The sequence below is a fragment of the Oratosquilla oratoria genome, chromosome 5, assembly GCF_046742065.1.
Source record: "Oratosquilla oratoria isolate Oo_2021 chromosome 5, ASM4674206v1, whole genome shotgun sequence".
Lineage (NCBI taxonomy): Eukaryota > Metazoa > Arthropoda > Malacostraca > Stomatopoda > Squillidae > Oratosquilla > Oratosquilla oratoria.
In genome coordinates this window covers 68,954,704-68,981,155 of record NC_134781.1, presented here as the reverse complement: position 1 = coordinate 68,981,155, position 26,452 = coordinate 68,954,704, and the positions used below count along the sequence as shown (strand labels likewise).

Sequence of the window (26,452 nt, the reverse complement as noted above, 5' to 3'; positions counted from 1 at the left end):
CTCCACCCCTACCCTTCCCTCACCTCACCTCCCCTCCCCTCACCTCACCTCATCCTCATCCTTCTTCTCTTCTTCATCCTGTTCTGGTCCTCATTTTATCTTCACCTCCCCTTTCCTCTTTCTCTTTCCTCCTCTTACTCTCCTACACCACCTCCCCCTCCTCCTCCTTCCTCTTTACCTCCTTCAACTGTTCTTCTCCTTCACTTCTCCTCTTCCTTATGTTCCTCTTCTTCATTTCCTCTTTCTCCTCCTTCGCTTGCACCTCTTGCTTGTTCTCCTTTTATTCCTCCTCCTCCTCGACGTCCTTCTCCTCCAACCTCTCCTCATTCTCCTCCAAATTCTCATCCTCATCCTTTTCATCAACCTCCTCATCTACCTCCCCGTCTTCCTCGGTTTCCTTCTCCTCCTCTCCTCCCCCTCGTTCTTCGAATTCTTCGCCTCCTCACCTCGTTCTCCTACGTTTCCTCCTCCTCCTCCTCCTCCTCCTCCTCCTCCTTTTGCTCTCCCCTTTCCTCATCCTCTTATTCCTTTCTTATTCTCCTTTTACTATTGTTTTCCTCTACTCCCGCTTCCTAAAAATCCTCCTCATCCTCTGATCATTCCAATGTTTACATCCTGTCTCCTCCTCGAGGTGCCCCTCCAACACTGACACACTCAGGATTTTGTTGTGGCCAACACCAGAGGATTTGAGGGGCGTAGGCTGGCCTGGATGGAATCCTTTGGCACTGCACTGGTCAGGGCACTCGGTGCTCTTATGCTCACGTGGTTCTCTTAAGCCGGGTCCACACTTGTTGCATTTCCACGTATCGTATCATCTTTGCGTACCACCTAGTGATACGATACGGCGCAACTGGGTATTGTAACCACTTGTTGCGTATCCGTATACAGCAGGCGGATACGCAACAAGTGGGTACAATACCCTGTTGCACTGTATCGTATCACTAGGTGGTACGCAAAGATGATACGATACGTGGAAATGCAACAAGTGTGGACCCGGTTTTATGCAGTATCTTTGTGAGACACTTTGTAGGTTCACAGTCGTAGGTTACTCCAAACTGCTGTGTTCGGCCTTCAGCCTCGTGGACATGGGGCTGGTTTAGTAGCCGTTAGTGCTAGCGACTTGTAAACTACCCCTTTACTTGCCCACGGTCAATAGAAAGTTTGTTAACTTGCCACCAAACTATCCTGGTGTCAACACTTACTTGGCGGGTAAGTAGACTTGCAGTTAGCAATAGAGGCTACTAAACTGGCACCGTATCACCGAGGCTTTCGGGTTGGACCCTCGAGTGGTGATGGTGTCCCGAGGACCATCACACTTGTGGCCTGCCAATCCTCTTCGGCCTGATAAGTCAAAGACTGTAGCCAGAGTTAAATATATGAATAATGCCACGCGAGGGAGGTAGTCGGGTCGAGTCCCGGCCACCGGACGCCAGCTAACGCAGAGTAAACCATTTAGTCCCTCCCCCTTCCCAACTGCTGAATGAAATCGGCTGACGTTTGCCAGAATGAAATTTATAAAGGGTCACATTGGCGGGCATTGAGATAGGTTAATACGCATTCTTTCTTGAGGTTTCCCTCACAGATAGAGGGGGGGTGGGGAATGAGGGTGACGCGTTGAGTCGGTCTTCCCATGCTGAGGTAGGCGAGAGATCACCATAAGAATAAAGAAATAAACGAACAAATAGATAAAAAAAAGGAGGAGAAGGACCACTACCACCACCACAGGTGCAGGCTTCGCACGTGCAGACCTCGAATTTTCTCGTATAATTGATCCCAGTCTTTTTTTCGTTTCGCCTCCTCGAACGTCTTGAATTAGAGGAAATGCCGAGGTCGCCAAGCGTGGAGGAGGAGGAGGGGGAGGAGGCACGTAGGAGCCAGGACTCGGCGGTGCGACCTCCCGAAGGCCCAGGTGCGTCTTGGACACCCCACCTCCACCCCCCACACCCCCTCTCCCCCTCATCCTGACCGCCGCCTCCCGCCAGGTGTTTCTGTCGCAGGTCCTGGCTGCATCCCGGTCGCCTGTCCTCGCTGACGCCGTCTTCTCCGTCTTGGCTTTGAGAAGGCCCGGCTTATCCCCGTACTCTTTGTCTTCCTCCTCGTCTTTCTCCTTGACATTATTCTGTAGTTGTTCCTTCTCCATTCTCCCCTTTTCCCTCTTTTACAAGAACAATGGACAAAGCTGGACGGTAGTTACAAGTTAAAAGAGATTCACTCCTTCGTGAGCCCTTGGAAGTCTCGTTCTTTGGACAGAAGATCAAGTATTGTTTTAACAAGATTAAGAATTGGCCATTCCTATATTACCCATAATTTTTTTATGGCAAGTGGAACAAAAGGCTGGCCCCCCAATGTACCACTTGCCAAGTTGTTTTTACAATTAAATACATTTTAATTCAGTGCCCTGCATACTCTAATAAGCGCAAGGCAAACTTTTTAACAAATATATCTTTTAAAGAAATTTTAGTGGAGGAGGCTCATGTGAAGAATGTTTTAAAGTTTTTAAAAGACATCAATTTATTTAATGAAATTTAAAATTGTGTGTATGATTGCTTGTGAGTATCTTTGTTTTGATGTGTTTTGTGAGTGGTTATTGTTTTTACTGTTTTACTTGAAATTGTATATATTCATATGATTTATGCGCTGAATGGCCTACCGACTCCGACGCTTGGCCTTCAAGCCAAAAATTCCATAAATCAATCAATCAACCTTTCCCTCTTTTACTTTTTCTTCTCATTATCATCCTTCTCCTTTATCCTTCCTTCCTTCTTGTTTCTTTTTTCTTCCTTCCCTCCTTCCTTCTTGTTGTTTCTTTATCTTTCCTTCCTTCCCTCCTTTCTTGTTTCTTCTTCTTTCCTTCCTTCCTCCTTCTCCTTGTTTCTTCCTCCATCCTTCCTTCCTTCCTTCCTTCTTGTTTCTTCTTCTTTCCTTTCTTCCTCCTCCTCCTCCTCCTCCTCCTCCTCCTCCTCCTCTCCTTTCTTCTTCTTCCTCCTCCTCCTCCTCCTCCTTTCTTCCTCCTCCTCCTCCTCCTCTCCTTTCTTTCTTCCTCCTCCTCCTCCTCCTCCTCCTCCTCCTCCTCCTCCTCCTTTCTTCCTCCTCCTCCTCCTCCTCTTCCGCCACCTCGACTGTGATGTCCTGGTCATGCACGACGACCTTGCAATGCCAGTGACCGGCGCTGCAGACGAACACGCGAGCACGAACACACGCACGTACACACACGCACATCTCATCCGCCTACACAACAGCCAAGACTGGATGAGAGGGTGTTGATCCAGAGTTTAATTAAAACGCATGGCGGCATCTTGAAGAACAGAGAAGGGTCAACTGGTTTGGACTGGTCCAGATGAGTTTTAGATCTTGTTAGTTCGAGGTTTCTGTCTCTCGCTTCTGATTAGGCTAGATTTTTATTCGTGCAGTGGCGCGCTGGTTATTTCGAACTTCTTGGCCATGGTTATTCTGTTTATGTGAGACTACATCACCACTTGACACCCCAACGCGCGCGCACACGCACGAAGTCTATGGGGGTAACGCCACTGGAGTTGTTGCAGTCGAAGTCCCAAAAAGACGATGTTGGCTCAACCCCTCCGCCGTTGAGATGAATGAAATATCCTAGCGACTGTCAGTGGCACCCTGTACGAAGGGGGTCAGTCCAGATCAATTCTGAGATCTCCAATGCCGATGGGCTTCCGTGAAGATGAATGAAATAGCTTGGCGGCAAGCGGGTTAAAATGGGAAGTGGCAAACTGTCCCAAGAACCACTGTGATGAATGATATCAACTTGTGAAAATCAGAATGAAGGAAGAGCTTTAGGTGTCGCGCAGGTAGGAAAGAGAAGGGTGAGGGAGGCCGTCCGCCTGATGACAGCCATAATGAAAGCTTTGAAATGTGCCACAGAGGAGGTCAAGGCCCTGTCGCTACCACCTGCGCAGTTGCGCACCTGCCCTGCGCAAGAAGGATATCCCGGAAACGTTTATTGCGCGCGCAGCTGCGCATTTATTTCACGCACGCGCACGTGCGCGCACACGTGCACATAGATACGAACATGGACGCATTGGGTGCTCGCCCACGCACGCCCACACACACACACACACACACACACACACACACACACATCATAGCATTACCCATAGATCGGTCATACGAGCTCTGAGCTCTTCTGGGAGGGAAATAGCTGTCGATCACGAGTCCAACACGTGATCCAAAGACCAAGGTGAATCACGCACGCATATATATATATATATTATATATATATATATATATACATATATATATATATATATATATATATATATAATATATATATATATATATATATATATATATTGATAACTACAAAGGAGACCGGAAACGAAACAAATTCCCAAGCGCTTTCGTGATATTTCACATCTTCAGGGGAATACAAAAGAAAAGTTACATATGGTATATAAGAGGTATGAAAATAAACTGGGAAAGGTACAATACACATCGAGAAAATGTAACAAACAAATACAAAAAATAAAATTATTTTTGAAAATATGATTACAAATTTTGTCAATGATAAAATGATCCAATTTAAAAATCCCATAACTAATATTAATGTTAGATCCTTCAGATTTTTTAATCAGACAACATTCAATGATGTTCCTTTTGGCAAATGAATCACATGACATGATGGATGAAGAATTAGACCAATCAATACGATGATTAAAATCTCGCATATGGACAAAGAGCGCACTACACTTTTGCGCTGTTTTTACACTATACTTGTGTTTAATCCTTGTTTAGAATTCCTTGCCCGTTTGCCCAAGGTAATATTTTTTACAATGTCTACAAGGGATCCTGTATATGCAGCCACTTGAAACACTAGGTGAATTTTTAATTATTAACTTCTTAAAAGTTAATTTTTTGTATTTGTTACATTTTCTCGATGTGTATTGTACCTTTCCCAGTTTATTTTCATACCTCTTATATACCTTATGTAACTTCTTTCCTTTGTATTCCCCAGAAGATGTGAAATATCACGAAAGCGCTTGGGAATTATAGTTTCTTTTCCGGTTTCCTTTGTGGTTTTCAGCAATTTATTGGATCACGTGTTTTTGTGATATTTTTGCATATTATATATATATATATATATATATTTGTGTGTACGTACGTACGTAACACACGCACGTACGTAACACACACAAACACACACCAGGCATGATATTCTTCCGATTTAAATCGTAATTCCGATTTTTTCTTTTCCTGACAATGATTTCGATTTTTGTCATTAATTCCCAATTGTAATAAACGATCCTGTTAAAAAACGAATTTGTTGAGGTCGAATAATTTTTGGTTGATGTGAAATTTTGGGCGATTCGTATGTCGGTTGTACCTGTGTGTAAGCTGTTTATTTGGGCTGGACCGCAAGTGATTCGTTTTATGTAGTGTTGCGTGGTGTGGTGCGGTGCGCACTAGTCTAATTAATTCGGGAGTGAAGCTCCCACGGGCTTTTAATGTGAGCCCGTTTGTAGGGTGATTGTGCATATGAGTGTGTGTGGGCCCAGCCACACACACTCATACATTCACAAGATGTGCACACGTATATGAAATGCGCATGCACATCTCAGTGAATGCACCCTTCTCAATATAACTGAATAATGATGGTAAGTGGTGACATCTTAATGTATATAATGTAAAGAAAGGGGGGGGTGATCCAATGTATGAGTGTGTGTGGCCTTGGCCACACACACTCATACATACATTAGATGTGCATACGTATGCACATCGCTATGAATTCACCCTTCCGGACAGTAAACATATATATAGAGATTAAAGGGGGGTGATTCAATGTATGAGTGTGTGTGGCCTTGGTCACACACACTCATACATACATTAGATGTGCATACGTATGCAATATACGTATGCACATCGCTATGAATTCACCCTTCCGGACAGAGACATATATATATAAAAATTAAAGGGGGGGCTGACTCTCCACCAGCCGACGCAGTTCAAACGGACTTAAGTGGCTGCATAGGCGGCGCACAAGACCCTCAGATGTTGTCGGAGGCCCTCTCCTCAGAAAAGCAGTTGCGGGGCAATGCTTGAGGTAGTGGTCAAGGGTGGCTTCAGGGTGGCTGCAGTGGCGGCATCTTCTTTCTTCAGGTGTTGAATTGGTCTTTATTTGCCAGAAACAACGGTCCTCCAGTCGCAGACGGAAGAGCAGAGTCTCCACTTTTCTAGGTGTGGAGCGAGGAAGTACAAGGGGCTCGTAGTCTGTGACTGCCCTGTACCACCTCGCCCTCTCTGACACCTCTGCCTCCAGTCTGTGCTCGAGGAACCGTTGTACCTGGTTAAGAGCCCTGGTGCGTAGGCGCAACTGATTTCTGCTGAGCGGTGCGCACGTGTACGTATAGCAAGGTGATGACTGGGGTAGATTTTATTTTGGCCGAATTATATCGATAGCAGCATCAACGGAACAGCTTGCATGCGTTTGTTTACTAGCGATTCAGCCTAGGGACTTGGCAGAGTTTTTTTTTTTTTTTTTTAATACCCACTATTATGCCTGACGCGCGCGGGCGCATATTGCATAATATGTTAAGCATTTAGTATTTTAGCGAGGTACGGTAATTCTCATGGTGAACTGGTTTGTATATATTTTTTTTACTCCATTTCTTTATTTTATTTTCTATTAATCGTGTTATAAATTTTATTGTTTGTATTTTTTCAACAGAACCTTTACAACGTGAGCACGACGGCCAGCAAGAACCCTGACCAGGTGTTGTGCGACCTCCGGAAGGCGCTCCTGAACAAGGGCATCCTCTGCAACCAGAAGGGGTGAGTACAGGATTGCATTGACTCCGCAAGGGCCAAGTTTAAGCGACGACGTCGCTGTCACTCTGTTAACACTACTCCGATTCCACCAGTCCCACCGTCGGTGTGGTGCAATTTAAAGAATAAGTCCAGGCAGTATTTGGCAATGCATGTCCTCTCCTAACCTAGCCTAATCTAATTTAACCAGAGAACTCTGAACCCCAAGGAAATGAGTGAAATCGATGACATTGTTGTTTTGATAGATAAATGAATAAATAAATGAGTAAATTATATATATATATATATATATATATATATATATATATATATATATATATATATATATATATATAGTGTCAGCTATGATTGATGGTAGTCGGTGAGGAATACAAGACAGTTTTCGTAACTAAAGTCTTCGCCTGTGGGCCATAACAGATAGAATTAACCAGACGACAGCCAACATAATAGTAAAAGAGCCTCCCAATACAGAAGGGGATATTCGTTCTGGGGAAATGCTTAAACGGGCACACATGCACACACACACACAGACACACACACACACACACACACACACACACACACACACACACACACACACACACACGCGCGCGCGCGCGCGCGCGAGCGCTCTCAGTATAATAACTGGAGAGTAAGAGACAGGAACTCCACGACTGACTCTCTCTTAGTTCTTGTATACTATAATTAGATAAACGCGCGCGCGGACACTGGTGTAGTGGTATCGCCACCGCCGAGGGCTGGAAAGCTTCACAGCACTGCAAGTCAGTACTCCAGCTCTGGAGGACAGAGTTTGGTCGTGTGTGTGAGTGAGAGAGAGAGATAGGGTGGGATTTCCCATATATCTGGCCGTATGTAAGTTCTGAGCTCTCATCATGGAGGATAATAGCTGTCGATCATGATACCAACATGTGATCCAAGACCATGGTTAGGCTTCGAGACACTGATACAGATGCGTGTAGACGCGCACACAACACACACACACAATGTACTCACACGTACAATCATGCTTATTTACACAAACAAATGTGCACCCTTCGTGTGTTTATATATTTGTAAGGGTAGATGAAATTGTATGTGCGCGCGCGCGCGTTTACATGCATATATGTATCAGTGTCGAAGCCTAACCGGACCAAAATCATAGGCGAGGCAGATCTACCCGAAGGCTTGGACCTCCTGCAGGAGTTGGAAGGGACTCGTGCAGACGGCGGGATTGCTGGGCGGAGCCTCTGTTCGTCTCCTGGTGGTGAAGTGGACGAATTGTCTGTTTAGGTTGCCAGGCCACCCGCGAGGAGGAGGAGGAGTGAGAAGTGTGGTGTGTGAGAGCTCAAGACCTCATCTTCGGAGTCTCAACAGTTGTGAATGATAATGACAAATGTTGCCTCTGGTTTCACCGACTAGAAACCCGCTGGTCCATAGTAGCCAGCGACGGACCTCGGGCTCCCCCATAGATTTCTCATGGAAGAAACGTGGGACTTGTCTGTCTTGTCCTAGTGTGGATCTGTTTTTGTGTCATCGGGTACTAGGGAGGCGAAGAAGGGAACAGTCGCATGTTTTCGACTCAGTCGATGTGAAAAGATGGAGAAAAAAAGTTAAAAGTTAATGGAGTGAAATCTTTGGCATGTTCCGGAGATCAAATGCCAGCCTCTCGGGGCTGTATATCCAAGTAGAGGGAGAGGGTTCTCTCGGACAACCCTCCCGCAGAACCCCCGCAACCATTGTTGGCCCCTGTTGTGATTGATTCGGCACAATTAAGCGTCTGGACTCATCCGTGTTCACGCCCATGGGCGCCCCAGCAGGAGTGGTCCGATAATGGCCTCGTAGGTATCGTGTCCCAGCGGGATTGTGGGAAACGAACGCATAATAGATGAAAACAAAAACAAAGTGGCCTGTTTCTTTTTCTCAAACTCTTCCTCCTCCTCTTCCTCCGTACGCCCACTCCTACTCCTACTAGTCCTCCTCCTCTTCCTCCGTACTCCCACTCGTCCTCCTCCTCCTCCTCCTACTCTTCCTCTTCCTGCTATTACTCCCACTCTTACTCCCACACCTACTATCACCTCCTCCTTCTAGTCTTCCTTTCCGTAATTCTAATCCTCGTGTTCCTCCTATTTTTTCCTGTTCTTAGACTTCCTACCTCTCCTCCTCCTCCTCCTCCTCCTCCTCCTCCTCCTCCTCGTGCTGTAACTAGTGGTATTCCATCCAACTCTGAACTGGTCCGGTCCCACCGATCTCGCCCGTGGGAGTTGGAGTTCCATCGACGACAAGACCCTCCGGACCGCTGCAAGATTGGGGATTCGCGCGGTTGCGAATCCCGCAAAAATAAATAAATAGATAAATAAATAATAATGATAATAATAATAATAGTAATAATAATAATACCTTGCATCTCGGTGGCACTCTTTTTGTAGTGAAAGATTTATAACTTAAACTTATCGAACTCCCAATCACGTTAATAGGAGCTTTCCTCAATCTTCCTGCAGCCGCCAGGCTATTTTATTCATCTCCACGGCCCTTCTCTCCAAAGGGAGGGGTTAAATTCCTTTGTCTTGATCATGGAATTGTTAGAGGGTCCTCAGAACTGAATAAAATCGCCTGGTGCTGGCCAGGACAAAGTTTCCCGCTTAACTCAGTTGGCCCTTGAGGCTTTTGCTGCTTGACCTTGTGGAGGTCAGACTCTCCGACGATGAATCCAACCACGTGGCGTTAGTCAGAACAAAATATTTAAACGTCCTAGTTGGGTCTTGTGACAGTGACGTTCCCTCAGCTCAATAAAAATCGTCTGGAGTTAGCCAGAATAAAGACAAAAGGCCTATGTTGTAGATGGCGCCGCCGAGCCGGAAGGTTTAATGAAGATGATGATGCTCTTTGGCGCCAGCGGTGATGTTTCGCTCGGCGGATTAAAAGTCGTCTGGCCTTAGCCAGAATAGAATCTGTAAAGTGCGTCATTGTAGCGAAAAAGCTGAAAGTGTTATTTCCGTCTAGTGGCTGGGATTTCTGCGGTGATGGCGTCCACCAGACTGAATGAAATCGTCTGGCGTTAGCAGGAAAAATCTGTGGAGCACTGTCTTTGCGAAAAGATTATTATTATTATTATTATTTTTTTTTATTTATTTTTTTTTATTATTATTATTATTTATTTATGTGCCAGTATTAGCCTTGCACATGAAGTAGGGTAACGGAGGTGAATGATAGAATATCCTAGCGGTAGCCAGAATCAAAGGGAAACTGTCGCTTCATCCTGTCTGGAGAGGATGCCGCAGAGCTGAAAAAAAAATCGCCTGATGGTCGCCATTATATATGGATAAGGGCCGTTTGGTACGGAAGGGGTTAAAGGTACGTTTTGCTCGGTGCTATTATCGCTCAACGATGATCGTTCATGGCTCAGTGATGATCGCACTACATTTTATTTTATTTTATTTATTTATTTATTTTTAATTGGGCTGTTGTTTTACTTTGGGCTCCAAAGTACGAGGCTGGTAATTTCAGCCGAAGCTACCAACGCGCTTACCCAAATATGATGCCAGGTAGTAGGATGCGCGTCACCTGCCATTGGCTGTGGTAGGAGGCTAATAACCGCACCGAGCAAAACATACCTTGATCGAGGTAGGTTGTCACCCCTTCAATACCGTGAGGGTTGCCAAACAGTTGATTAAATCGTGTAGCGGCAGCTAGAGTAAATAACCAGTGTTGCCCATCATGAGAGGAATTGAAAAAAAAATGCACCTCAGTCTATTTCAGAGTGTAATCTAATTTAGTAAATAGGATGTAACCATTCCTCTTAACACTCATTGGCTGCAGCACCATCACGTGCCCACGGCAAAATGACCTGAGTAGACTGTTGAAGTGAAATCAGTTCATTTTGACTTTGGTGGAAATTTGTTAGAGAAAAAAAAAAAAAAAAAATCCACCAGACACTACCGGAAGGCACGCGTTAACACAATTTTTCGGAAATATGAAAAAAAGCAAACCATCCTTGATTTAATGGAATCTTGAAACTAAAAAGCAACATTCGTAAGGAAAATTACCTCCATGTCATAAGAATGTAGGCCTCACGGAGGTAGTTTTCATGGCATTTCTCGTGATAGTAATTCCCACGGAGATGCTGGTAATTCAAGTGGAGTTCATTCTTAAGGACATCGTTCTTGCAGATGTAGTTCTCCTGGAGGTGGTCAGAGCAAGGAGGCTGGCGTGGCTTTGTAAGAACGTAACCTATTTTTCACACCTGTCGAGATAGATGGATCCCATACTCAGCTCCTGCGGGGGGGCAGCCGGCCCCTGCTAGCCTCGCGCTGGGGATCCTCACCGGAGCTCCCACGCTCATCGTGGAACCCAGCAGCCTACGAGAACGCCTCATCCTTTGGATACTCCCCTCACCTTACCCTCTCCCCCCTTCTCCCAATCTCCCCTCCCCTCCCTTCTTCTCGTCTTCCCTTCCCTCCCTCCCGCTTTCCCTTCCTCTTTTCTTCCTTCTTTCCTTCCTTCTTTCCTTCCTTCTTTCCTTCCTTCTTTCTTTCCTTCTTTCCTTCTTTGCTTTCTTCTTTCCTCCCCTCTTTCCTTCCTTCCTTTTCTTCTTTCCTTCCTTCTCTTCTCTTCTTTCCTTTCTTTTCTCCCTTCCTTCCCTCCCTTCCTTCCCTCCCTCCCTTTCTCCCTTCTTCCCTCCCTCCCTTTCTCCCTTCTTCCCTCCCTCCCTTTCTCCCTTCTTCCCACCCTCCCTTTCTCCCTCCTTCCCACCCTCCCTTTCTCCCTCCTTCCCTTTTTCCCTCCCTCCCTTTCTCCCTCCCTTCATCCCTCCCTCCTTCCCTCCCATTCTTCCTCCCATTTTTCCTCCCCTTTTTCCGCTTTCTCCTACTCTTCCTTCCTTCCTCCCTTCCTCATTTCCTCCCTTCCTCCATTCTTCCTTTCTTCCTTCCTACCTTTCTCCCTCTCTTCCCTCCCTCTCTCCCTCTCTCCCTCTCTTCCTTCCTTCCTCCTTTCCTCCTTTCTTCCCTCCCTTCTTCCCTCCCTTCTTCCCTCCTTCCTTCCCTCCTACCTTCCCTCCTACCTTCCTTCCTTCCTTCCTTCCCTCCCTCTCTTCCTTCCTTCCATCCTTTCTTCCTTCCTTCCATCCTTTCTTCCTTCCTTCCCCCTTTCTTCCCTCCCTTCCTCCATTCCTTCCTCCTTTTCTCCCTTCTTCCCTCCTTCCTTCCTACCTTCCTCCTTCCTTCCCACCTTCCTCCCTTTCTTCCTTCCCTCCATCTCTTCCTTCCTTCCTCCTTTCCTCCCTCCCTTCCTCCATTCCTTCCTCCCTCCCTTCCTCCCTCCCTTTCTCCATTCCTTCCTCCCTTCCTCCTTCCTCCATTCCTTCCTCCATTCCTTCCTCCTTTCCTCTCTCCCTTCCTTCCTCCTTTCCTCCCTCCCTTCCTTCATTCCTTCCTCCATTCCTTCCTCCATTCCTTCCTTTCTTTTCTCCCTTTCTCCATTCCCCCCTCCCTTCCTCCATTCCTCCCTCCTTTCCTTCATCCCTCCCTTCCTTCATCCCTCCTATCCTTCCTTCATCCCTCCTATCCTTCCTTCATCCCTCCTATCCTTCCTTCATCCCTCCTATCCTTCCTTCATCCCTCCTATCCTTCCTTCATCCCTCCTATCCTTCCTTCATCCCTCCTATCCTTCCTTCATCCCTCCTATCCTTCCTTCATCCCTCCTATCCTTCCTTCATCCCTCCTATCCTTCCTTCATCCCTCCTATCCTTCCTTCATCCCTCCTATCCTTCCTTCATCCCTCCTATCCTTCCTTCATCCCTCCTATCCTTCCTTCATCCCTCCTATCCTTCCTTCATCCCTCCTATCCTTCCTTCATCCCTCCTATCCTTCCTTCATCCCTCCTATCCTTCCTTCATCCCTCCTATCCTTCCTTCATCCCTCCTATCCTTCCTTCATCCCTCCTATCCTTCCTTCATCCCTCCTCTCCTTCCCTCATGCCCTCCTCTCCTTCCCTCATGCCCTCCTCTCCTTCCCTCATGCCCTCCTCTCCTTCCCTCATGCCCTCCTCTCCTTCCCTCATGCCCTCCTCTCCTTCCCTCATGCCCTCCTCTCCTTCCTTCATGCCCTCCTCTCCTTCCTTCTTCCCTCCTATCCTTCCTTCATCCCTCCTATCCTTCCTTCATCCCTCCTATCCTTCCTTCATCCCTCCTCTCCTTCCTTCATGCCCTCCTCTCCTTCATTCATGCCCTCCTCTCCTTCCCTCATGCCCTCCTCTCCTTCCCTCATGCCCTCCTCCCCTTCCCTCATGCCCTCCTATCCTTCCTTTCATACCCTCCTCTCCTTCCCTCATGGCCTCCTCTCCTTCCCTCATGCCCTCCTCCCCTTCCCTCATGCCCTCCTATCCTTCCTTCATCCCACATAACCTTACTTCAACCCTCATAACCTTACATCAACCCACCTATCCATCCTTCAACCCTCATATCCTTCCTTCATCCCTCCTATCCTTCCTTCATCCCTCCTATCCTTCCTTCATCCCTCCTATCCTTCCTTCTTCCCTCCTATCCTTCCTTCTTCCCTCCTATCCTTCCTTCATCCCTCCTATCCTTCCTTCATCCCTCCTATCCTTCCTTCATCCCTCCTATCCTTCCTTCATCCCTCCTATCCTTCCTTCATCCCTCCTATCCTTCCTTCATCCCTCCTATCCTTCCTTCATCCCTCCTATCCTTCCTTCTTCCCTCCTATCCTTCCTTCTTCCCTCCTATCCTTCCTATCCTTCCTTCTTTCCTCCTATCCTTCCTATCCTTCCTTCTTTCCTCCTATCCTTCCTTCTTTCCTCCATTCATCCTTCCCTTCCCTCCTTCCCTCCTTCCTGCTTCCCCCCCTCACACTCGTTCTCTCTCGTTTTCTCTGTCTCTTTCTCTGCAACGGCCGCGTCACAGCCGTTCTTGTAATGGGTCACTGGATATGACTTGTTGCCAGTGCAGCTTTTCATCTACGTATATTATGCGGATTTCTTCCTTACCGAGTGGGTACCACGGAGATGGTAGATTTAAAAATAAATGAAATAGCGGCAGCTAGTATGAAAATGTGAGGTGCCAAAGGGATATAATGTAATTTTGGTGGAGCCTATTTTTCTATAGCTGATTAAAATAGCTTGACGACAACTAGAATGAAAATGCACGAGCCGTAAGACTTAGCGTTGGCATGGATCGAAACGGGCCTCTTTTATTTCCCTCGAATTAATAAAATCGTCTGGCGGCAGCTAGAATAAGTGTTCTAGTCATGAAACGAAAGGACTGTTCACACTAACGCGAGTCAATGGATGCATTCACCGCGCAGTTTTTTCTTTGGCTATGTGGTACCGCTGCGGTTTCCGAGCGGTTCAAACCGCTAGTGTGAACAGGGCCAAAGGGTTATGGGAAGCACGGGGAAAGGTTCTGGGGCCAATGCAGGGGGTGGGAGAGGAAATCGTACCCTGCAGAGGTGAAAGCCCAGCGTTCAGAACACGAGCCGAGCCTGCTGACCACTGGGCCACAATACGTTCTTTGTTATCATGTGGTCTTTCTTCACCCACGGCAACCACATCACTATTTTCTTCTTCTTCCCCGAGGCTCGCTGAGAGTAGTATAAGGAGGTGGAAGATGACGAGGACGAATAGGAGGAAGATGGGAAGGAAGGGAAAGGAAAAGAGGAGGAGGAGGATAGGTACGAGCCCGATAAGGAAGAAAGAGGAAGAGAAGGAGGTGGAAGAGGAGGAGGAGGAGGCGGCCATGACACAAGCCCTGGTCTAGAATTATTTCCTTGTCCTGTGTGCAAGCAGAGTGGGACCAGGTTAACGAGTGCGCCTGCGCAGTTTGTGGGCGTATAACCAGCCCCTGCGCAGTTTTACATATATAATCAACCTAGCCGTGTTTGCACAGATCTTGTAGGTGTGTAACCCACCCGCGCATGTCTGCGCAGAAGTTGCAGCGGGCGTGTGACCAACCCCCGCGCGACTGCACCGACCTGGTAAGCATATTAATCAGCCCACGCTCGCCTGCACAATCCTCTGCTGGACTGTAACCAAACCACACATGTCATTTTCTTTTTCTTTTCTTTTTCATGTCCATCTCCATATCTCGTACCTTTTCCTCTTTCACATTCTCTCTCTCTCTCTTAGTCTCTCCCTCTTTCCACCACTCCCCCTTTCTCCTCTCCCCCTCTTTCACTACCTTTTCCTCTCTCACGTTCTTTCTCTTACTCTCTTCCCCTCTCTCCTTTCTCCCCTCTCTTCTCTCCCCCTCCCTTCTCTCACCCCCTCTCTCCCCTTCTCCCCCCTCTCCCATTCTCTCCCCTTCTCCCCCCTTCTCCCCCTCTCTCACCTTCCCCCCCTCTCTCACCTTCCCCCCACTCTCCCCTTCTCCCCCACTTCCCCTCTTCCACTTTCTCCCCTCTCTCCCCTTCCTCCCCTTCTCCCCCTTCCTCCCCTTCCCCCCTTCCTCCCCTTCTTCCCCTCATTCCCCTCATCCCCCCTCGCTCCCCTCATTCCCCCTCGCTCCCCTCATTCCCCCTCGCTCCCCTCATTCCCCTCGCTCCTCTCATTCCCCCTCGCTCCCCTTCTTCCCCCTAGCTCCCCTTCTTCCCCCTCGCTCCCCTTCTTCCCCTCATTCCCCCTCGCTCCCCTTCTCCCCCTCGCTCCCCTTCTCCCCCTCGCTCCCCTTCTCCCTCTCTCCCCATCCCCCTCTCCCCTTCTCCCTCTCTCTCCCCTTCCCTCCCCTTCCCCCGCGCTCCCCCTTCTCCCCTCTTCCCCTCACCCTCCCCTTTCTTCCCCCTCACCTTCCCTTCCCCTCGCTCCCCTTCTCCCCCTCGCTCCCCTTTCCCCTTCTCCCCCTCGCTCCCCTTTCCCCCCCCTTCCCCTCTTCCACCTCTCTTCCTCCCCCTCCCTCTCCCTCTCTCACCTCCCTCTCCCTATCTCCCCCTCTCTCCCCTCATCTCCCCCTCTCTTCCCCTCGCTCCCCTCTCCCTCCCTCGCTCCCTTTCTTCCCCTCGCTCCCCTTCTCCCCCTCGCTCCCCTTCTCCCCCTCGCTTCCCTTCTCCCCCTCTCTCCCCTTCCCCCTCTCTCTCCCCCTCTCTTCCCCTCTCTTCCCTCTCTTCCCCCTCTCCCCCTCTCTTCCCCCTCTTCTCCTCTCTTCCCCCTCTCCTCCTCTCTTCCCCCTCACCTCCTCTCTTCCCCCTTTCCCCCCTCTCTTCCCCCTTTCCCCCCTCTCTTCCCCCCTTCCCCCCTTTCTTCCCCGTCCTTCCCCTCTCTTCCCCTCTTCTTCCCTCACTTCCCCCTCTCTTCCCCTCTCTTTCCCCTTCCCCTCTCTTTCCCCTTTCCTCCCCCTCTCTTCCCCCTCTCTTCCCCCTTCCTCCCCTTCTCCCCCTTCCTCCCCTTCTCCCCCTTCCTCCCCTTCTCCCCCTCGCTCCCCTTTCCCCTTCTCCCCCTCGCTCCCCTTTCCCCTTCTCCCCCTCGCTCCCCTTTCCCCTTCTCCCCCTCGCTCCCCTTTCCCCTTCTCCCCCTCGCTCCCCTTCTCCCCCTCGCTCCCCCTTCTTCCCCCTCGCTCCCCTTCTCCCCCTCGCTCCCCTTCCCCCCCTTGCTCCCCTTCTCCCCCTCGCTCCCCTTCCCCCCTCGCTCCCTTCCCCCTCTCTTCCCCCCTCTCCCCCTCTCTTCCCCCTCTCTTCCCCCTCCACTCCCCCTCTCTTCTCTTTCCCCCTCCCCCTCTCTGCCCCCTTTCCCCCCTCTGCCCCCTTTCCCCCCTCTTCCCCCTTTCCCCCCTCTGCCCCCTTTCCCCCCTCTGCCCCCTTTCCCCCCTCTGCCCCCTTTCCCCCCTCTCCCCCTTTCTCTCCCCATTTCTCTCCCCCTCACTCCCCTTCTCCCCCTCACTCCCCTTCTCCCCCTTGCTCCCCTTTCTCCCCCACGCTCCCCTTCTCCCCCTTTCCCTCCCCTTCTCCCCCTTTCCCTCCCCTTCTCCCCCACGCTCCCCTTCTCCCCCTTTCCCTCCCCTTCTCCCCCACGCTCCCCTTCTCCCCCTTGCTTCTCTCCCTCCCTCTTCCCTCTCCGTCCCTCTCCCTCCCCGTCCATTTCCGTCCCTCTCCCTCCTCCTCCGTCCCCTCTCCGTCCCTCTCTGTCACTCTCCCCCCTCTCCTCTCTCTCTCCTCCCCCCTTTCCTCTCTCCCCTCTCTCTCCCTCTCTCCCCCCCTCCCTCCCTCCCCCCCCCCTCCCTCCCTCCTTTCCTCCCTCCCCCCTCTATCCCTCCCTCCCTCCTTTCCTCCCTCCCCCCTCTATCCCTCCCTCCCTCCTTTCCTCCCTCCCCCCTCTATCCCTCCCTCCTCCTTTCCTCCCTCCCCCCTCTCTCCCTCCCTCTCCCTCTTTTTCCCTCCCTCTCCCTCTTTTTCCCTCCCTCTCCCTCTTTCTCCCTCCCTCTCCCTCTTTCTCCCTCCCTCTTTCCCTCTCTTCCTCTTTCCCTCTCCCCCTCTCTCCCTCCCTCTCACTCTCTCTCCCTCTTTCTCCCTCCCTCTCCCTCTCTCAAAATCTCCTGTCGAGGTCGACTGTACTTCTTCCACCCCGTCGCATGAGGAGAGGCGACTTCTCGCTTCTTGCTACTGTAAGCCAGTACCATAGGAAGAGTTCCCCACCAGTACAACATAATATGTATTCCGTTTTTTTCCTAAAAAAAATCTGTGGAAGGGTCCGCTGAGGGTCTGTGGGTGTCCAGTCCATGAAACTCGAGACAGTGATTATTGTTGTTGACTTTGGTTGGTCCTTGTTGTTCATTCGGCCTCATGCTTCAATCGAGTCTATTAGGTTTCTCGAAGGTGATACGTTTCAGTTCATGATGAGGGGAACAAACTTACGGCAGACACAATCGCGTGTATGAATTGTAATTTTTTTTAATGTGGAATCTAAAATAGACCTTAGCTCTATATGATTATATTCTTAATCTGTATGCTTAGATATTTACTGATTCTAAATTCGACATTGTTAAAGAGTTGCTGATTAGGAAGGTGAATGTCGGTGCTTTGTTTATCTGGTTTCTCTTAAGCCAGTGGTTCCCAAACTGGGGGTAGATTACTCCCTAGGGGGAGATAAAAAAAAATTCGGGGGTAATAGAGGAGTGACAAAAAAAAAATCAAGAAAATATTGTGGTACCCGGCATTAGGATTAACGTTAACTTAGTACGTATAGTTGTAAAGCTGAAAAAAAAAAGTTTGGGGACCATTGCTCTAAGCTAAACATCCCTGAGGAGGCAGTAACTGGAAAAGGGTCAGATATGGATAACAAAGTAAAAACTAAGAGAAGAGGGTTAGGATAAACTCCTAAGCAGTGTTACACTGTGATGACTGTCTCTTCTGTGCTTAATCACCATTTTTATTCCGCTTGTGACCTTGTTCTGAAACCGAAAGGCCTTCTGTCGGTATGTCATGTCTTTGCCAGACCATTGCAGTGAGGCCGGTGTCGACACTTGTCTGGCGCCGCCGTTGCGGCTTGTTGGTTATAGCAAATTACCCCTTATGTGTCATGAGACTCGAAAGTGTATGATAGTATTTCAACCAGGGGTAGATGGTGGCCCTTGTAGAGTTCTGACTATCGCCAGGTAATTTTTATTGAGCTTGAGCTTACCCATGATCTGGCCGCATCCGGTGCCGCCGCATGATGTGACACAGACATAGTAATGAGAATTGAAATTAGGTTAACTAAAGTTCCCTACCCAACATTTTGACAGGTAGAAAACCAAATTAGGTAATGGGGTGGGGGGGGACCTTGTATCATAAAGAAAAAATAATAATTTTGAAGAATCCTGAGAAAAATAGAACGGAATATTCGGGCCATTGAAGGTGTAGGGGGGACGGGGGGGGGACTTTCGCCAGGTTAGTGTAAAGGAGGTGTAGTTCTAGTAAAGCGTGGTGGTGTGGCGTGAGATAGCGAGGAAGACCGCTAACAAGATAGTGGTGGACGGTGCGGAATGATTTAGAGCCGCTTGAGAAGGATCTATCACAGATGAGATTCAGGTAAGAGATAGTGCAAGGAGGAGAAGCATGCTAGAAATGGCTTAGCGACCCCTGGACCCGTTCCTGGACTGGGTTTGCATGGCTACATTTATAATGTGTATTTATACATGTAAATATGTGTATGTACTGTGCGCTTGTGTGTTTGCTGGTGTAATACTTGGCAATAGTGGTTTGTGATTACATGCCTATACATACGAATATGTATTTGGGAGATGTATGCACACCCTTGTTGAATTAATGCGTTCACACTGTATAAGGCGCTTCCTTCCTAACACGCACACGCGCACACATACACATACATGCACACACACAGATACACAGTACACATATACACACACACAGTGGTAGTGTTCGTGGCCGCCACTACGGCGATCCGGGTTCGAATCCCGCCCTGGGTTGAAATAATTTCAGTATCGCTGCGCTGGGAGTCGTTACTCCAACTCGTGGGTGGGGAGTTGGGTGTGTGTGTGTGTGTGTGTGCGTGTAAGGTCACAGCATTACCCATATATCTGTCATATATGAGCTCTGAGCTCTTCCGGGAGGGAAATAGCTGACGATCACGAGTCCAACACGTGATCCAAAACCATGGTGAATTACACACACACACATTCACACACACACACATACATTCACACACACACACACACACACACACACACACACACACACACACACTATTTGCATTATTATAAGCATAAAAATGAATGATAGCCTAATGGTCCCCGTGGATCATGGGAAGGCCCCAGAAAAAGGTCTTAGTGTATCTACACAGGGTCATTTGTTTTCTTCGGGACTTGGGGGGGGTTCCATAAATCAGTGGGCTGTGTGCATCCAATGAATGGATTTTAGTAAAGTATAAGAGAGTGGTACTTCTAAAGCCCGTGGTCAAGAGAACCAGCAGTGGTGGTGCTCCGTTGGTAGATGGGGAGGTTTTGTTCATGTTTTATGAGGCGTACAATCCTTGGTGTATGTTATTGTTTATGCGTATAGTTTTCATACCTTAGTTTGCATGATATTATGAGTATACATGTACGAGTGTGTGCGCATGTGTTTATGTAAAACGTGTGTAATGTGTGTGTGTATATATACAATATATATATATATATAAATCTAAAAACTCATGTGAAGTTGCTCGACATCATCAAGGCCTAGATTGAGATGTATAAGAATGTGGGATGCAAGCAGACCCAAACTGAATATAGGTGTGGGGCAGGGGGTGGTTACCAGCTTGCTTGATTCGCATTCCCCCCACCCCCCTCAGCCCTTCTCCCTCTTTAATTACCTCCACCTCTGTCATTATTTTCCAATCTTTATTTCAATCTCCATCTTTGCCTCTCTCTCTCTACCTTTCTCTTTCCTACATCCTCTCCCTCAACCTGGCCTTCACCCTATTCCTTTCTCCACCCGCTCGTTTGGGATGTGAAGTACCCAATGACATAGTCACCCCTTACTTGAAAAAACGTTTTCTTACATCAAACTGACACCAAAGTTCGTGAATCTCGCCAGATTTTTTTTTTCCATTTGTTAATTTTTGTCTTTTGTTTCTGTTCCATCCTACTTTTGTGCATTCATAAATGAAAACGGCACGATAAACTTGATATTTTTCATTGTTGTTTATGATTAAAGCAAAGTTGACAATTACTTTCTTCTGTTGTGACGGTGTCATACCATGATGATGATCTGCATTTGGTGTCATTTTTTTATTACCCCCCCCCACTCTCTCTCTCTCTCTCTCTCTCTCTCTCTCTCTCTCTCTCTCTCTCTCTCTCTCTCTCTCTCTCTCTCTCTTTCTCTCTTTCTCTCTTTACTCTCTCTCTCTCTCTTTACTCTCTCTCTCTCTCTCTCTCTCTCTCTCTCTCTCTCTCTCTCTCTCTCTCTCTCTCTCTCTCTCTCTCTCTCTCTCTCTCATGAATGCACTAAATGGGGTATGAACTAGGTCCCATGAGCGCGTGAATTTTTATTACTGCAATATATCAAACCAGGTCAGGAATTTGGTGTTAAAAACTCTGTTCCCATTTAATTCAGCGTAAAATTTTACGCTAGTCGTACATAATTTAACCCTCCCAAACTTGAGGCTGGGATTGATGACTAGGTAATTAATTCTCTTTTGTTTGTTTCAGGTACACACTGCGCGGGAAAGTTCGCGATGACGTGGGCGGGGCTCGCCTCAGTTTCGATCTTGAAGTGTGCAAAGTTGCCAGCCTGGATGTGGTGGGTATTAGACGCAAGAGGCTCAAGGGAGACGCCTGGATCTACAAGCGCGTGTGTGAGGAGGTCCTCCGCCTAGCTCAAAGCTCCTCCTTGGGGACCACGAGCCCCCCTGTCAAAGCAGCTCCTGCCTCAAGTGCCACAGTATCCTAGTTCTTTCTTCAGTAGAAGTACTCAACTTGTACCTGTCTCATGTTGCCTTCCGTATCCTCAGGCCTTGCTTCATCAGGCAGGCGTTGCTGCTTAAAGACATAGTCATAGGTACGAGTAGGCGTGGCTAGTTGTGCCCACTCAGCGGTACCTGCCTGTTGAAGGTTGGAATACTTACCTCGTCGTGATAGTGATGTTGATTAACAGTGACACTGGTAAGGGAGCGGTTTTATCTTGTCATAGTGCATTTACTGACCATGATACTGGTTTAGGGGATAGATGTATAAACCTCATTATATGCTGGGATGGAGGTGGTTGGGAGAGGGGTAGGTGTCTAGCTCGTGGTACTTCAGTGACAGTGATACTGGTGGGAAGGTATTAAGTATTGTCAGTGGTAGTAGCTGGAGCTGTGTTTGCTATGGGGTGCTGTTTGGCAGAGTGGTATTTACAATGATGGGTAGTGTCTGGGGTTGCATTTATTATAATGTATTGACAATGGTACTGGCTAGAGGTGGTTTCATCCCTGTCATAGTTTGTTTACCAACAGTAGACTGGTTGTGTATACATATGTGTTTACATATGCCATGGCAGCAGTCAGGTGCTCATTGTTCAGTGTTTCTGCTGCAGAGGTGCAATATTGATGCATCTACCTAGTCCAGTCAGTTCATTCCATACAGAAGGGGTACTTGGGCTTCCAGTGTGAAGTTTGCTGTAGTGTCATTTGGGTGATGTGTCTGGTAGGAAGTAAAGATGAAAATACAATCAATGAATGTAGTGGAGGTGTATGAGCATACATTCATAATGTTATTGAGCCGTTCCGCATATTCAAATCTTCCATTACAGCCCAAGACAGTCTTTGCATTGAAGTGGTGCAGACTGTACTTCTAACCAAGAATAATAATGACCATCATCTCTTCTTACTCTGTCATCCCATTCAACCTTTAGATGGCAGGATGCAGTCAAAATAAAATGCATGGAGGTGACACCTGCTGTCAATGAGTTGTAGTTCTCTGCTTTCCTATCTCAGTCATAAAAGTGCCTACCTCTAACTAATAGTGCAACTAAAAATCTAGTTTCCCTTAGTAACATCCACCAACCCTGCTTTTGTTTTCAGCCCAATGTTGTGTTGTGAAACATGATATCACTACAGGATTATATTATTGTGCCATCTAATGTGTATATGGAGTCTATATCATGGTTAGATGAGTTTTACATATAACACAAATGAGTTTTAGATGTCAAGAATCCAAAACAATATAACATGGCAGAGATTGAATATGAAACAAGTACTCTGTTGAATATTTAAATATTACCTAGAATGTATACACAAAAAAAAAATGAAAAAGAAAACAAACATTTCAATAAAGAAAACTTGTGAACAAAATGTTCATCAGATTTTTAAAACCAGGAAATTATTTGATTGGAAGAAACATTTGGGTCTTTAAAGTATTAACCCCATCCCAGCTTTAGGTTTCTGCATAATCATTATATATGTAACCAAGGTTTCATTTAGTATGCATTGATTAGTATATTATTCCTGAGAATACAGAAAAGAGACCAACAAAAGACCTGGCCCTGTGCTCTGCCAAGAACTGTACCTCGAAACTTTGGTGTGAAGATTATCATATGATATTTCTTTTAATCTATAGACTAATTTAACATCTTACAAACCTGTACATGAGTGTTTTATAAGGTGTATATTAAAAATTACTTTATTGATAAATATTATAGTTTTCCTACCTTGCAATATGAATGCTGTAGGCAGATGAATTTTGTAACAATTGTAATTCATAAAGGGTGTTAATCATCTTGACCTGTTTAATTAACCTACTACAAAGACTTGAGTATGCCAACATGAATGCAAAATGGTTGTTTGGTTTGTTGCAGCCTGTCACACTGTATTGTGGACGCCCCCTACCTAGGTGGGGAAATGTTAATGGAGACCCTGGGGCTATGAAAGTGTTACCCTCTGCCCCACATCCATGTGCCACACCCCCTCCCCGCTCCAACACACACACACACACACACACACATGCTGGGATATGGTTGGGTGCAGAGTCTGCATGTGGGAAGGTGTTAGACTGGCTTTGTATATGTTGTGTAAGGAATTGGGGAAGACTGATGGTGAAAATAGGTATAGTGATTGCACAACTAGAATGTTGGAAATAAGTAATGTCTTGGGGAATGAATAGTGTTGTGAGAAATGGGTATCTAGGAAGGGATGCAAGGAGAAAACTATGAAGGGTTGTGATTATGACAACGGGGTAGAGACTTAGAAGTCAAGAGATAAAGGAAATTTTTAGTACAAGACGAAATGTGTATGAAGTGTGTTGGGAGTTATGAAGATGGTAAATGTGAGAAATGAGGTGATGCAGAAAGTGGGGTAGAGAGGAAACGGGCAGACAGGGTTGATCAAACAATACTAGGGTGGTTTGGTCACATAGAACGAATGAAGAATGGTTATGCAAAAAAGAGTGGATGGAGTGAACTTGGGTGGGGGGGGAGACCAAGAATAAGATGGATGGGGTGAAGGAGGCTTTGAGTAAAAAAGGGAAAGGAAAGGGCAAGAGACAGGTGTGATAAGAGAGTGGGTGATAAATTAATGCAACCAAAAAGGATTTCTTACATTCTGAATTTACTTGCGAGTGAAAGAGGAGGGAAGGTTACCATGTAATGAAGCAGTGGGGGTAAATCTTGCTGGATTGTGACCCAGATCAGGGATGGGCCTTCGTTTACAAGGAGGTAGATAAAAAGGAAAACGGGTGTGAGATTGTGGGATGGGTAGAAGGGTGGCTGCATGCCTTGGCTGGTCTTTTAGATGTAAAGATCACATATGAAGCCTTACTATTAGCACCTATTTTTGTTTCTGCCATGGAGTTAGTTTGACTGCCAGTGTTCCCTTAAGCAGAACTGAAGACACGAGAACAGGTGTGGGTTTTGTTAGTTACAATGATAGTGTTGACAGAAGACCTTTCAGTTCATGTGGAGATGGAAAATAAAATAAAAAAAAAATGCTCTTTGGTCACTGCCCACTGTTGGATTTGAAGTGGTATTCACCACCATATCACATAATCACAATCCTCCAGCAATCGTAGGGACGGTCTGGATACACTAATTCCAACCTCTTGTCTACATGTTCATGAAATGGAAATGTATGTGGCTTGGATCAACTTCAGTATCAAAGGCTGAAACAACACAAAAAAACCTTGAAGTACTCTGCTGTCATAATTTTTTATGGTAGTGAGAACTCCTTAGAAGCAGGAGCATGAGATGATATATTCACTAATTAGATTATAAGATTAGAAATTACACCATCAAACAAGACAATCCATTCCATGCTCTGGTTGTGTGGTGAGCTTAAAGTTTAATTGTATCACTAAATCTACAAAATTCAGACATGGCAGCCAGTCAATGTAAGAGTAAAAATTTATTATTTTGAAAGATATTAGATGGTAAGGCACCTGGGATAGATGGTTGTTACATGGAGTTTCTGACAATGGGAGTAATTACAGTGGAATGGCTATTGAGATTGTTTAGTATGTGCCCAAGGGAGGGAAGTGTCTCAGTGGACTGGAGAAGTGTATGTATAGTTCCATTATATGAGGAAAAATAGGACAAATATGGGTGTAGTAACTTCAGAGGGATCAATCTCTTAAATGTAGTTGGCAAGGTATATGGGAGGGTACTAATTGAGAGAATTAGAGGGGGGAGAGAGGAAATAGTTGGGGAGGAACTGGATTTAAGAAAGTGCATAGATTAGATCTTCATAGTAAGACAAAGATATACAAACAAAGCAAAGGGTAAGGATGTCTTTCAGGCTTTAGTGGATTTGGAAAACGTGTGTGACAGGGTTCATGGGCTTTATGGGATGTATTACAGACGTATGGGACTGGAGGAATTTTGTTGAGGGTGGTAAATCTTTTTTACATCAGTAGTAGATCATGTGTGAGGGTAAGGAATAGAGGAGTAGTTTGATATGAAGGTAGAGCTGCACAACAACTGTGTAATGACACCATGGTTATTCAACATGTATGTAGATGGGGTGGTTAGGAAGGTAAATGTTAAGATACTTGGAAGGGGTCTAGAGTTTGTAAGTGAAGGGAGAAGGAAGTGGGAGGTGAGTCAATTGTTTGCAGGTAACAATATGTTCGTAGCTGAGTCGGATATTTAGACTGAAACAGTGGCAGAGCTTGGTAGAGTATGTGAGAGGAAGAAGCTGAATGTAAATGTAAAAAAAAAATGAGATTACAAGAACTGAGGTTGGCGGTAGGTTAGACGGGAGATTAAAGAACGAGAGGCCAGAAGTTGAAAGCTTTAAGTATTTGGCATTTTAACTTCCACTTTCTGCAGAGTAATCTAACAGATGTATTCAAATTGGTCAAGGGCTTTAACGGGTGAGACAGGCAAGGTCATCATATTAAGAAAGCAGGGTAGGGCTCGTAGCTGGTAGTAGTGGATTCGAATTGGGCAATTTTAGGCTAGAAGGAAAGATAAGAGCTGGTTTACCAACACTGTTTAACGAAGACATGAAACCTATTAACATTAATATAACTTGTATAGATACTATCACACTGGTATATATCTGAATTATACTGCTGATACTTTAGCTGAATAAGGAACTGAGAAAGACATAGTTTATATTATAAATGAAAGAAATGATGGTGAAAATGAGGAAACGAAAAGAGACTTGGAACCTAGAAAAAACAAAACAAGAAAAAATCATATGAAATGGTAGTGAAAGTGTTACACTGTATGGATGTAATCGAATACTGTAATTTCACTTATGGACGACACAACTTATACGATTCTATTGTAATGAGAGTAAGGTCAGGATATATATATTACTGGGAGTATGATGGAACTTCATGTAGATTTTGTAATGAAAATATTTAAATGTTACTCTTCACAATACTACATCATGAAATGCACCCAATTATACAAGTTCAGAAATAATAATATAAGATAATTTCCCTCATGAATATGTTCTATGATGCAAGAAGAGAAAATAAAAAACTCAACATAATCAAGTTAGGTGGCACATGTATTGATAACCACTGCTTTGTCTTTAAGGCATTACGACATCTTTGTCAGGTGACTAACTGTGCACCCCTTTTGATGTAATTAGATAATTTAATTGAAATAGGAATAATAGTAACAATGATAATAAAAGTACGAAAATAATTATCTTGCCTAAATTATTATTCTTATATCTCAGATATTTTTTTATTTTTTGTAAGGATGTGAAATAGTTTAGAGATTCTTGTTTACTATCAGTCGACTAACAAGAGTAGTGCCATTAATATTGTGGTGTGTGTTGTGCCGTT

At 46.3% G+C, this 26,452-nt stretch overlaps 1 protein-coding gene across 5 annotated transcripts in view; it reads left to right on the top strand.

Annotated features, from left to right (window-relative positions):
• Positions 1-22,937, top strand: part of LOC143025524 (maternal embryonic leucine zipper kinase-like) — a 51,697-nt gene extending 28,760 nt beyond the window's left edge. For all 5 annotated transcript variants that reach the window (XM_076185315.1, XM_076185318.1, XM_076185317.1 and 2 more), the window contains exons 13-14: positions 6,689-6,792; positions 20,891-22,937. In XM_076185315.1, coding sequence (XP_076041430.1) covers positions 6,689-6,792; positions 20,891-21,131 — 345 coding nt within the window. In that variant the 3' untranslated portion in view covers positions 21,132-22,937. The remainder of the gene's footprint in view (positions 1-6,688; positions 6,793-20,890) is intronic.
• The last annotated feature ends 3,515 nt before the right edge of the window (positions 22,938-26,452 follow it).